The sequence below is a fragment of the Castanea sativa genome, chromosome 3 (assembly GCF_040712315.1).
Source record: "Castanea sativa cultivar Marrone di Chiusa Pesio chromosome 3, ASM4071231v1".
Classification (NCBI taxonomy): Eukaryota; Viridiplantae; Streptophyta; class Magnoliopsida; order Fagales; family Fagaceae; genus Castanea; species Castanea sativa.
Window position 1 is genome coordinate 6,596,982 of NC_134015.1, and position 13,153 is coordinate 6,610,134.

At 31.9% G+C, this 13,153-nt stretch overlaps 3 protein-coding genes across 3 annotated transcripts; 1 reads left to right on the forward strand and 2 right to left on the reverse strand.

The window, feature by feature from the left end:
* Nucleotides 1-408: 408 nt before the first annotated feature.
* Nucleotides 409-1,505, reverse strand: LOC142628403 (uncharacterized). The gene is made up of 3 exons (XM_075802514.1): nt 1,433-1,505; nt 633-1,337; nt 409-494 (listed from the first exon to the last, which is right to left on the reverse strand). The coding sequence occupies exons 1-3, from the start codon at nt 1,503-1,505 to the stop codon at nt 409-411; spliced, it is 864 nt and encodes a 287-aa protein (XP_075658629.1).
* A 1,176-nt stretch (nt 1,506-2,681) lies between these two features.
* LOC142628404 (uncharacterized) lies at nt 2,682-4,424 on the reverse strand. The gene is made up of 3 exons (XM_075802515.1): nt 4,166-4,424; nt 3,593-4,003; nt 2,682-3,493 (listed from the first exon to the last, which is right to left on the reverse strand). Exons 1-3 carry the CDS (start codon nt 4,422-4,424, stop codon nt 2,682-2,684), a joined length of 1,482 nt encoding a protein of 493 aa, XP_075658630.1.
* Nucleotides 4,425-11,399: 6,975 nt separating this feature from the next.
* LOC142628405 (extracellular ribonuclease LE-like) lies at nt 11,400-12,434 on the forward strand. Its single transcript, XM_075802516.1, has 3 exons — nt 11,400-11,586; nt 11,709-11,945; nt 12,178-12,434. The coding sequence occupies exons 1-3, from the start codon at nt 11,400-11,402 to the stop codon at nt 12,432-12,434; spliced, it is 681 nt and encodes a 226-aa protein (XP_075658631.1).
* Nucleotides 12,435-13,153: the final 719 nt, after the last annotated feature.

Below are 13,153 nucleotides of genomic sequence, written 5' to 3' on the forward strand. Positions count from 1 at the left end.
GATATGTATTCAGGTTCACCCAACAGGAAGACAGGACAGTATCACCAAGGCACAAAGCTCATAGCTAAGTTTGATTTAATTTGTCAGAAAAATTAAACATAATTAGTTGAAGACCAGTTAATTGTAAGTCTCTAAGGTCATATTGTCATGGGGCAGGCCAATTTAAAGGAGCAATGCAATCTTTAAGTTGCAAAGTTGTTTCTGATGTAATATATGTAAACTCTTTTATCCTCCAACCAGAAACCAATCGATTTTCCATAAAGCAGTTCATATATATGGTCCAGAACAGCTCAGAATTCAAAGACAATCTATAGGACTGAGATAAATCAACATCTATAAGTTATTATCTTTTGTTTAAAAAAAAGTTAAAACTTACCTATTAATCAACCGAAATCATAACAATATTGGTTAGATCATGGTTGTTTGCTCTGTTAACTCCATCTCACATTCACTGATATCTGCTTCACAGTTTTCTACTTCATTGCGATATGAAACTGTAATATTAGAACATTTTAAACATTAGTAAAATTTATATATAATAATGGAGAAAAACCTACTGTTTACAATATAAGTGACAATCTAGTTTACATTATCAACAATTTGGAATAAATTTAATAAACAGTATGTGTTACCTTTAGGCAAATTATCGAATATTTCTTTGTAGACAATATTTTTTGTATGAAAGCGATCAGTATCATCATTTTCTACAATGAGTATCTTGAGACTATCTTTACTTGTAACTCTTGATACGACAACATATAACTGTCCATGACTGAAAACTGGTCTATCTAAATAAAGTCCAACACGCTGCAGAGATTGACCTTGGCTCTTATTAATTGTCATAGCAAAGCAAACAGATACTAGAAACTGCCTTCTTTTTAGTACAAAAGGCCATTTGGAATCAGAAGGGGATAAGACTATTCTTGGAATAAACACTTTTTCTCCAATATGAGTTCCTGATATTATTTGAGCCTCTAAAACCCATTTTGATAATTGAGTGACCAAAAGTCTAGTACCATTACAAAGTCCATTACTTTGGTTTAAATTTCGAAGTAACATTATTGGCAGACCTACTTTCAATCTGAGTTTATGATTTGGAATACCAGGGAACTTCAATGAATTGAGAAATTCTATTGGATACATGACATCTTGGTCTAGAATGTTGCTTGAAGCTTTACATAATGAATCTGCACTAAGATATGTCTCTTCATCAGCATTAATAAGATCAATCATGTAACCATTTATGTCTTCAACTACTTCATTTGTTGGAGCTAAAATTGCTCTCTCCTCTAAATACTTGGAGTTGTTGAATTTTGTATCAAAGTCAGGATAGGCAGCTTTTACAATATCATTGAAAGGATGAGCACCATTTGAATTAGTAAATCATGCGGTATTTCAATCAATGTTTCATCTTCACTATTACTAAGTTCACCATCACCAATTTTCAATATCCATTCAGCAAATTCCCTTGCTGCAATATCACCTGGGTTTTGTGTCAACCTCATATTTATTGTCAGAATGAAAACTTTGCAACTATTCCATAATGATGGCTTGTTAATTGATGCTTCAACTATTTGTTCTCTTCGTCCTTTAGATATCATTGGTAATATTTGTCTAAAATCACCGCCAAGAACAATAGTTTTTCCTCCAAAAGGTGTCTCTGCACTGTTTGAGTTCGAAAAACGCCAATATATCTCTTAATGACCGGTCAACAGCTTCAAAACAATTTCGGTGTGCCATAGGAGCTTCATCCCAAACTATAAGACTTGCTTTTGACATAAGTTCTGCAATTTGTGAACCTTGTTTAATACCGCAACTTGAACTGTCTGTTACATTTATTGGTATTTGAAATCTTGAATGAGTTGTTCTCCCTCCAGGCAACAATAATGCAGCAATGCCAGATGAAGCAATTCCAATGACAATTTTACCTTCTGAGCGCAATCGGCATATAATAGTCTTCCAGAGATAAGTCTTTCCAGTTCCTCCATGCCCATAAACAAAAAAAAAAACCACCTTTATTCTCTAAAACAGAATTAATTACTTCATCATAGATATTTCTTTGATCAATATTAAGACCAGCAAGAAGTTTCATATGTTCTGCTGCCAAAGAGTTTCTATCATAATCCAATTCTTCTTGTAATACTCTATTGTTACTTTGTCTGAGAAGTAATGTATTTGGATATGGTATTGCCTCAAATTCATGCAAAGACCTGCCACTCTTTATCAAAATCTGTTCAATTTCACAAAGTGCATTGTTTTGTAATTGGAAGTCATCAAGATGTAGGTTGTCATACCGTAGAACTGTTCTTTGACGATGCAGAATATCCTCAAATAACAACTGCCAATTTGAAATCCATAATTTATATGGGTCTGCAACGTCACAAAAAATCAACATTGTAACAAAAAGTTCTCGCAACTGTTTTCCTGAAGCCCAGCACGATGCATGATTCAAAGCTTCGTGCCACTCTTTATCATCATCAAGCAAACCAAGTGCATAACATGTTGATCTGAAAGTTGGATACACAACATTATTTATAGTTCGTATTTCCTCAAATGATCTAGGTCCTTTAATAACATTGAGTAGCATTTGCAAATAAAACCGTTCTCCACTTGCAGGATGAGCATAATATATACGCCCAATACATCTTCCAAATTTTCTTAATTTCCATTCTTTGTCTCTATTATGCCAAACCCAATTCCCTTGCTTCTTCATACAATGCATTCGCTTTCATCCACTCTGTAAATTTGGTTTTTTTGATATCTGGCTTGTTCACAACACTATTTAAATAATCAGTATCTTCAAAAACAACTGGTTGCTCATCCTCATTGTGAAAATTCAGTCTTTGAACAGTAGGCTCTCGATGGTGAATAGGAAATTCGAATATCCTCCAACATGCCTCTATGGCAGATACATATCTACAATTTAAATATGTCTTAACTTCATCAGTATCTGTCATATGCTGCATTCCAGTAGAAGAATCAATATGTAAATTTTCTTCAAGAATCAAAGTTGCACGATCAGGTCCTTTTGTTATATATTTAAATAAGTACTTGATAGATCTTGAACAATTACACCACTCGACATTTATGTGTGCTTGAAATTTCACCAATAACTCAATATTGTATGGAACTATGAATCGATTATCAAGTTTGACTTCATTTCTTTCAACAAATCTTCCGTTATTCCTTCTTCTATATATTGGGAAACCATCTTCATCAACAGTGGTTTGCGAACAAAATTTTTTAGGGAAGTGCTTTGTACATTTGTTTTCAATCATACAACTTGCCTTTAAATTAATAGAGCCGCAAGGACCATGAACCATATATTGTTTGACAGCTTCATAAACCAAAGAATCTTCATTCAAATCTGGAATTTCTGCTGAAATTATTCTATCAATTTCTGCTGCTGTAGGATGCTTGTCATCATGATGTACAAAAAGTAAAATGTGTGCATGAGGTAACCCTCTCTTTTGATATTCAACAGTGTAGACAACTGCCACCAAAACAGTAAGTTAGTTACATTTATTTAGATTTGCTATTAAACCAAGTAAAGAAGAAGGGAAAAATATTTAAAATATAAAGTTTAGAATACCTGCAATTACTTTCCCAAAGTGTTGACCATGCTTTAAATCATATAAGAGTTGATCAAGCTTTATCTTGAACACTCTTGCAATCACATCAGGTCGATCTTCTACTTTTTGTCTAGGTTTCTTAGATAGGAAAAGATCAATTTCTGGCCATTTCGTGTTGCAAGTGAAGGTAATAAATAGGTCCGGATAACCTGCCCATCTACAGATTGCCATTGCATCTTGATAGTTTTCAATCATATACCTTGGACTTCCAGTGAAACTTGAAGGTAGAACAAATCTCTTGCCTGAAGATGCAGGGGTGGTATCTCCTCTCATAACTGCATCTTTTAGTTCTTTATACAATTCTATCCTTAATTTGTCTTGGTTCTCTTTTACCCACATAAGCTGGATTTCTTCAATACATGTGTAGGCATCTACAACAAATTGTTGAAACAATCTACCACCATTTACCAAAGTATGTCCTTCATGTTCACGTTCTTGCAAGCGCTATGCATAATATTCTCTCATAGTGATAGAATCAGTTGTATCAGATCTGATTCCATCTACATTACTATACAAAATGCCGAGCCTAAAACCATCTTCACCATATGGGAATAAAAAGGGATACTGTAATGCCATGTATGAAGGATGCAGCACATTAATACGTTGTAACCCTCCTTTTAACTCAACAATAATATCACGATGTGCATTCTCAGCACCAATATCACCAATGATAGTTGCTGCAATTTCTGAACATGTAGGCAGGTTATATTCTCTTCCATCTGTAGTTTGTGAGCCAATAAGGCGCAATCTTAAATGGTGAACATCAGTATCAAAGAAACGGTCTCTAGACATCCGAAATATCTTCACTTAAGTGTTTGTTTTATCAAACATTTGGACCAATGCATCAACAATAGATGGATCAAGGTCACTATCAATTTCACCATTACTAAAGATATTCATTCTATTTTCAACTTCATTTTCAGTATCGTAGAAATATAATTGTGCAAATTGTGGATCTTGGCCATCATTAGGAAGAAGAGTTCCAATTCTATGATGGTTTTGGCCATTAAGTTTGAAAATGTAAGGGTGTCTTCCATCGTTAATTCTACTATCTACTTTGCCACCCATAGATGTCATTGCGAACATTGCATTATAAGTTCTTATTTGAGTTCTGAACGTTTTAGATCCTTGACTACCAAGAGGATCTAAAAGCTCATCAATAAGAGGAGGTAATTTCTTAAGCAAAGGTAACTTAACCTTACCCTCCATACAACAGAGAGAGAATTTTGGGTTCCTAGGCCTCTTAGATTTAACTGTTCTCTCTTCATACCATAAAATTGAACCGCAATGCATGCATATATAAGAAGGCGAGCCAAAATTCCAAGGTTCAGTATATTTTCCTATATGAATTTTAAAATATGAGAACAACAATAATGATATAAACAAAAAAGAATATAATTTTTTTTTCCTTTGTAAATTTAAGTCAAGTCATTTACTTGGAAATTCTTCGCAACCACTCTGACTTTCTGATTGTTGGATTTGTTGAGATATATCACAATTATTGAATCCATCTTCTACCAAAGTATCATCCGTACTTATGTTCAATCTAGTTTCTTCATAGGAATGATCCATGCCAACATCAATATCTAATAACCAATGTGAATTGAAAGTTTTATTTTCGATTTTTCATGAAGAAATGTTTAAAAAATTTATAAGAGTAAAGTGGCAAAAACAGAAACGTACCTCTTGACCCATAAAAATCTATATTTGTACCAGGTGAATGGACCATAGAGCAGTCATGCGTTAATGCTGTTCTATCTCTCTTGTTTTTTTTTCCTCTTTTCAGCAATGACCATTCCCCTGGATTTCCTAGCCTGGATAAGCTTATTTTGTAAACTATTTTTCCTTTCATGCCATTTTCTGCTAGATCGTCTTTCAAACATTAGCATCTGTCTTTTTAATCGTGCTTGTCTTGCATTTTCCATTTCTTTTTCAAAACCTCATAAATGAGCTGCTATAAACTGAGATCTTATACATATGTGAAAGTGTGTTATAAAATAAATAAATAAAATAGAAGCATCTATAAGCATTCAATCCAAAACACTATTGTAAACACAATAAAAATAAAATGAATAAACAAAATAAACAAAACTAACAACATCAACATTTATAAAAGCCTGCCAATAAACTGTGCCCAATAGCCTGAGCAGTACAAAAATTAAAAGAAACAAAGTTTAATAAGCAGAAGTACAAAGCTTAAAAAAAAAAAAAAGTTTAATAAGCATTCTAGTAAATTAGAGGCATACATCAATAATGAAATAATAGTAAAATTAATTATCAAGAAGAAAAACAACAAAGGCAATTAGAGAAAATGCAGTTCAATCTGAAAAAACACAGTAAATCTCAGGCCAAAGCATTGAAAGAGAGATAATAAACATCCGGATTTTAATTCAAATTCAAATAATAAAAAATAGTGGTGAGGATGTGAAATAAGTAAAAGGGAGAATTGGCTGAAGAAATGAATTTGTAAAGACAGAAGTTAGGTAAAACATGTATATCAAAGCCAATTAAAACAGGATTACAGTAAATGAATAAAATGTAATTCTAAATATGAGATAAGTAAAAAGGAAATCAGCATTTAAACAAACTGTACTAAACTGTAAAATGGTTTTAATTTTCAATTAACTTGCCAATGTTCCTTTTAAATGAAAAGTTCAGCCTGTTTTTTCAAAATTCAGCATATATAGAGGTCAATCTGATTTATAGATGGTTCTACTATTCTTGTCCATCCCATAAACATTAATATTCATAACAAATCAATATTCAACCATTATTAAATGCCAAACATGTTTTTCCTTACATATATTCAACGGGTAAACCCCATTACGCCACTCACAAAAAAGTTGGGTTATAATAACTCAAAAAGAAAGCATCAAAGTAAAGAATATAACACATCAAGTAACAAAATGCTGACCTTGGGTACAGGTGCTGACAAAAAAGAAGCAAAACAGACTGGATGTCAATTTTTTATTGACAAAGGTGCCGTTTGTTTAAGAATGTGACAAATCAAGTCAATTCAATACGTGAACATGGTGGAGGTACCAAATGCAGGCCATTAAAAGCATAGCAAAATAAATAAATAAATAAAAGTAATGACAGTCTAACAATTCAGTAAAATACAAAATAAGAATACATTGAATTAATAAAAATTGAAGGAAAAAGTAGAGTAAAATATGCAAGTCAGAGCCTAATCAAAACTAAAAAGATCAACGGAGAAAATTTAATTCAAATTATGATATAAATAGAGGGAAAATCAGGCTATCGAAACCTCTTAGTTTGATGCAGAAACTCTTCTTGCAAAATAACCGTGTTGTACCTGGCAAAAAACTCAGCATTCAACAAAATGAAAGGGTAAGAAGTTTTTTAAAACTGCAGCAAAGAAAGATGACAGCGAGAATACAAAAGAAGCGGAAGTAAACATTGTAATATGGTTTAAGTTGCAAAAAATATGAAAGATTGTTTTAGTTCTTAACAATCTATTGGATATTTCCTACATGATGATGGCAAAAAATTTGGCAAAATTAACATCAAACAGAAACTCTTCAGTCGTAAATATTTGAAAGTTATTTTCAAAAGATGAATTCTATTAGAACAACTGCATTGATTTAGTTGTATATCGATCTCAAATTAATGGGAGAAAGGGAAAAAACCAATAAATTTGTGGAGAAAGAGAGAGAGTTATTTATAAGTCAGAAAAGGATGATATAGGTTGAGCCAACTAAATTCTAACTTACACATATTTCTACAGCTACAGTATATAAACTACAAACTAATATCGACGGGAAAATATGCTAATTTGGATTACTGAGAAAACAATGACATTTTTGTGCTGGTGCATCAAACTGTATTAGGAAGAAAAAATATCCACAATAGATTAAGTCTACAGTGATGGGGTACTAATCTTGATACTCAGTGTGTTCTTTGTAAAAAGATAATTGAAAGTAGGTATCACTTGTTTTGTGATTGTTCATTCTCGATGAATATATGGAGAGCCATAATAAGGTGGAACCTTAAAAAAATCACAAAGTTCTGTTAGCAAGAGATTATGCTCAAGGATAAGAATTGAGTCTAGATTGGCATTCTGCTCTACTATGTATCAGTTACTGAAATTCTGTTCGAAACAGAAGAATAAAAAGTTTTATTCTAAATATAAACAAACTAATTGAAATATTAATGTGTACACCGCACAACAGTATTTAAGAATTAATCCCTAAATATTTAACGACATAATTTTAAGCAATATATTGCCTATTTAATCAAATACAATAAGGGAAAAATAAAAACATAATATACTGTCAAAAAAAATTCACTAATTCTTTAAAACAAATATACATTCACAATAAAACAGGGAACATGATTTTTTAGCACAAACAGTAAGGAGAGAGGAGAAGCGGCAATTCAAAGAGATTGAAAAGTTATTAATTAAATAAACAAACGTTCAGAAGCACAAATATTAAAAAAGAATAACCCAATCTAAATCAGATATGACCTCAAATTAAAAAAAAAATTAAAAAATAAAAATAAAAGTTAAAAACCATAAAACAGAAACTGGGAATGGGTTTGACAATGGCAAAATCAAGGGCAAAATCCCTTATGTTACCAGGACATAAAACCGAAATTATATTTTATGCATAGAAAAAGGAACAAACCCATCTATTTTTCAAAAGGAGTCAAAAGAATAACCCTAGAAAATTCGGCAGGAATTTTTTTTTGAAAAACAGATATATAGAAAACTAAGATGCTTATTTATGTAGTATAAACCCGAAATTATAATTTTTGCATAGAAAAAGAAACAAACCCATCTATTTTTCAAAAGGAGTCAAAGAAGAACCCTAGAAAATTCGGCAGGAATTTTTTTTTGAAAAACAGATATACAGAAAAGGAAGATGCTGACCTTTAGGAAAATTTTGTTGCAGAGAAGAGATGAAACAGAGCAGAAGATCAAATCGTGATGGCCAGCCGTACGAACGTCCACTGGATCCCAATTTCTTTTTCCCCTTCTTCCCTTTCTCTATGTCGCAGTATCGGTAGGTGATTTATTTTAGAGAGAGAAGATATTAAACGTTATCTGATGAAAACAGACGGCTAGGGTTTTTTTAACTGAAATGGTTTTTTTCTTTTTTTTTTTTAAACGGACTTTATTTTTAATGTAACCCTTCTTGGTTTTTAATTGTCAGACGTGGCAGGGTTAAAAATCCAACCATTGTACCGTACGGCTTTTTAAAAAAAAATTGTACACGTGTCTGAAATTTAAATAGGCAGTTATCTTATTTGTCAACACCTCCTTAAATGTAGGAATCAACTTTCTCTCAGCTTCGTCTATTATATATATATATATATATATATATATATATATATATATATATAGATTATTGGGAATAGTAGACCATATTGATTTGGGAACTTTTTTTTGAGAAAATATTGATTCTGGAACTTAATGGTTTGTTTGGATTGAAGGGGAAAAGAGAAGAAGTAAATTAGAGTTGACCGAAAATTAAGATAATTTTAGCCAACTCTTTTCTACTCTCTCTTAATCAAAACAAGTCATAGTATTTAATAAGATATTTGTCTTTAAGATCACTCTTGATATTACTTTTTTTTTTCCACAAAAAATTTCAAGAATAATGAGTTCCAAAACTATATATATCTTCATCTACAATAGCTGGCCGTGAATCGAAGACTCAAGGTCGTATATCCTCCAAAGGATTAGATTATAAAAAAAAAAAAAAAAAAAGGTCATAGAAAACCTTGCAAACTAGTAACCAGGTTTTATTTGGGCTTGATTATAAAAAAGAAGAAGTTTTATTTGGGCTTTATTTTTTTATTTTTATGTCCATACTACCATCACTTTCACACTATAGTTAAAAGAATAGGCATGGACCTAATTTTTCCACTGAAAATGGACATGGACCGTTGGGCCTGCAATGTTGTATTTAGACCATTATCCCCACTTCACAATATAATTATGAAAAATATTGGGCTTTCACCTTTGGGCTCCAATGCATCAAGAATTATATCGTACAAAATAGAGCAGTTGCCTTGAAACGAAGTCAATGAAAACAATCGCCAAGAAGAATCCTATAAACACAAGAATAGAAAAAATAGAAAATGTGCTCCAAAGGTTTATAATCCTGACATTATTTTTATCTCTTAAGATGTTTAGTCAAATGACATTTCTTCAATATAAATATGATTTTTACAAGAGAAGTTGGAAAAGAATATGCGTTTTTTCCACTTCAAAATTTTATACTTTTTGAATAGATAAATAGTGAGGGAAAAGGAGGAGGTGCAATTCGAACCATATGCATATGATACTACAAAGAATATTGTTATCATTAAATTATCATTTTCAACATTCCTTATAAGAAAGAGATTAGGAAATACCATTAACCACGAAGGTTTTCGCAAGATTCAAGGAGATTTGCATGGACATCTTGTGCTTGTAATTATACAGTAAGTTGTATCTTGCCTAAAATGGAGCTACAATGACATGCAATATATTCAATAATTAAAAATGTACCAGGCCACCCCACTTTTTAGTTTTCACAAGATTTTAATTTTAATCTTTGAAATGTTCGTAAGAATAATTTGAGCCAAAGCAAAGCCAATTCCTATACAATTTTTCCTAAATAATCATGGACTTGCTTCATTTATAAGCATAAGGGAGTCCAACCATAATGTTTTTCAAGACAAGAGTATGGTATCACAAAATTAACTATATTATCTTTATAATTAATGTTTCAATATTTTTATAATAAAATTATAATACCTGCTTAACATTTTCGTCATTTTAGTACTCGCCATGAATCTGCTATATTTGTTTATAAAACTGACAGAAAGATAATCTCAAACTGAAGACATAAAGAAATAAGTGGTGTGACATATTTTAAAATTTAAAATCAATACTCATCCTTTATTATGAGCCCTCTATCCAGGAAATTAGAGGTAGCAATCTGCATTTCTTTTGCATATGATTGCTTCTTAAAATTTCCGTTTTCTTTTCCTTGGAAGTTTCTTAACTCTCAAGATTACCCATTTTCAAATGAATCTAAACCAAAGTTTTGGTGTTGAGATAAACGTGTGTGCACCTTATACATGCCAGAAGTCCATGTAGGCACATGAAGGCACTCTCTTAGCATACACACCTTTAATTCTTATCTTTTAAGTTATTGGCACATCATATATGTGAGGGATGGGAAATTATTTCTATGTATCACAAGTGAGCAGATTCCTAATTGATATAGAGAGTACAATTTTAATTGTCAAGTACCTTGGGAAGAAAGGGTTATATTAAACGCATTAAATGTGATATAACATGCCATGCATAATACAATCATGCAACAAGTTCCTTTAACACATTACCTTGATTCTCAATAAAAATAAAAAAAACACATTACCTATAATTTTTCCTTTTATACATCTATATTCACATGTTGTTTAAACTATTAAAAAAAATTCATATAGCGTGCACTATGGAATATATAACTTGGTGATATTATTGCTTCATAAAATAGTAGGGATTTGGAACCTTATTAGTAGTAGAGTATAGTAATAAGGATTATTGCATGGTCTCATTAATTATATACAATATTATCAGCATTTTTTTCATGCATATGTTCATTTGCCGTATTTAGTAAAAAATTTCAATTGTAAAAATATTACAAACATTTAATGCATTAGAGTGGTAGAAGATGCTATATAATCCCAACCCTTTATGTATTATTGTTATAGCTTTGTAAGATTGTGTGGTGCATGTAAGGGAGCAAAATGAAATTGCATTGGTCTTTGTGGTTGGTTTTTGTGATTGGGGTTATTGATGGTGAGGTAGATTATGATTATTTTTACCTTGTGTTGCAGTGGCCGGAATCCTACTGCAACACAGGCAAAGTAACATGCTATGATTCACCCCGGGATCATCGATTCACCCTTCATGGGATGTGGCCTCAAAAGAATGGTTAGGGGGTCTAATGTCTAGGAAGTACTGACTTTCATTTCATTGAGGTATCAAATACTATATTTTTGTCTAAAAATAATTGTTTTAGTACTAGTAACCATTATTAATTTTATTTGGTTTAGGTATTTTTCATCCTTCACATAACCTGCAGGTGCAAAGAGGTTCGAATGACCTCCTACGTAGAATGGACCGTTGGTGGCCAAGTTTTAATGCAGCACACAAAAGAAGCAATAGACCTTTTTGGAAAACCGAATGGAAAAAGCATGGCACATGCACTTCCTTCACTCAATCTGAGTACTTTGAAAAGGCTATTTCTAAAGCAGAATATCTTGACCCATACTATATATTGTCTAAAGCAGGTTTGCATATTTATTATAATGTTGAATTGTGTTAAAAAATTAAACATTAAGGGAGTGTTTAATAAAGTAATGTGAGATAGGATTTTTGTAATTTTTAAAATACGTGTGAGTAAAAAAATGTATCAAAATATGTATAATGTTGTTTAAAATGTAAAAATGTGAGTTTGAGTATACTTACCAAATAGCCCTAACTATTTTTCCCTTAATAATTTCTTGTGCTTTTCTTAAACAGGAATTCAGCCTGGCATGCAAACTTATACCAGTGAAATCAAGAACGAAATTGAAATGACGTTCAACTTGAAGCCAAGGATTCATTGCAATGAGGACCAATATGGAACCGTACAACTATACGAAATAACATTTTGTGTGGACAAAACTGGAACACAATTTCAGAATTGTACTTACAGTGCTGCCTGTAATCGAGAACCAATCGTATTTCCCAGGACCTATTATCAGTCAACAGCACAGCAATGTTCCTATAGAAGTTAAGATTTAGTCCACGTAATTATATTTGGATATGTCACGGTCTTTTTTTTTTCTTTTTCTTTTTCTTTTTTTTTTTGAGAAAGCAATACTCGTATTTTATTAATAAAACGCAAATGCTTCAATTTGCTTGTGTTATTTTCCATACAAATATAACAGTACTGGTAATGTCACGTTAACATAGACTTAACATGTATTATACCATTCCTTGTGTACCATTGCTTCTTTGTCACATTGCACCTACAATAATAAATCAATAGCTTAAATTTTTTTTAAAAAAATCACTTTTAATATCTTACACCAACACAATTGTATGGTGCAAGGTACTCGGTTTTGATGAGGTGTGAGATTTTCACAACACCATAAATATATCCTCATCTCACATAAATAAGAGTCATGTACTATTGGGTCCCACCCTGCCACATCAACATGCATCGCAGCAAGTTATACTCTGTTGATTGTTGATAACTTAAAGAAAAACTATTACTGTATGACCCTTTTCAGATACAAAAGTGGTCTCCAATTTGAAGTCTGGTGAGTACTTGAAGCACTTGGTTGAATGAATCAGGTGGAGAATTAATGTCGGCTAAAGCATATTTTTCATTTCCTAATGCTGAGTGATACATTAGCAATGAGCCAATGAGGGCTTATAGGGGTTTGTATATTGATGATTTTGATTTTTGAGGTCTTCGAGTGTTGGACAAAGATGATAAATGGATTAAGTT

Excerpts from the sequence above, each read along its gene's own strand:
- LOC142628403 (XM_075802514.1), bottom strand. The coding sequence starts at position 1,505 with ATGAGGTTGACACAAAACCCAGGTGATATTGCAGCAAGGGAATTTGCT. Across the intron at positions 1,338-1,432 it reads GATATTGAAAATTGGTGATG|CTGCCTATCCTGACTTTGAT; the intron begins GTGAACTTAGTA and ends ATATTGTAAAAG. Across the intron at positions 495-632 it reads ATTCGATAATTTGCCTAAAG|TTTCATATCGCAATGAAGTA; the intron begins GTAACACATACT and ends CTAATATTACAG.
- LOC142628404 (XM_075802515.1), bottom strand. The coding sequence starts at position 4,424 with ATGTCTAGAGACCGTTTCTTTGATACTGATGTTCACCATTTAAGATTG. Across the intron at positions 4,004-4,165 it reads ATTCCCATATGGTGAAGATG|ATGCCTACACATGTATTGAA; the intron begins GTTTTAGGCTCG and ends AATTTGTTGTAG. Across the intron at positions 3,494-3,592 it reads CTTTGGGAAAGTAATTGCAG|TTGTCTACACTGTTGAATAT; the intron begins GTATTCTAAACT and ends TTTTGGTGGCAG.
- LOC142628405 (XM_075802516.1), top strand. The coding sequence starts at position 11,400 with ATGAAATTGCATTGGTCTTTGTGGTTGGTTTTTGTGATTGGGGTTATT. Across the intron at positions 11,587-11,708 it reads GATGTGGCCTCAAAAGAATG|GTATTTTTCATCCTTCACAT; the intron begins GTTAGGGGGTCT and ends TATTTGGTTTAG. Across the intron at positions 11,946-12,177 it reads CTATATATTGTCTAAAGCAG|GAATTCAGCCTGGCATGCAA; the intron begins GTTTGCATATTT and ends TTTCTTAAACAG.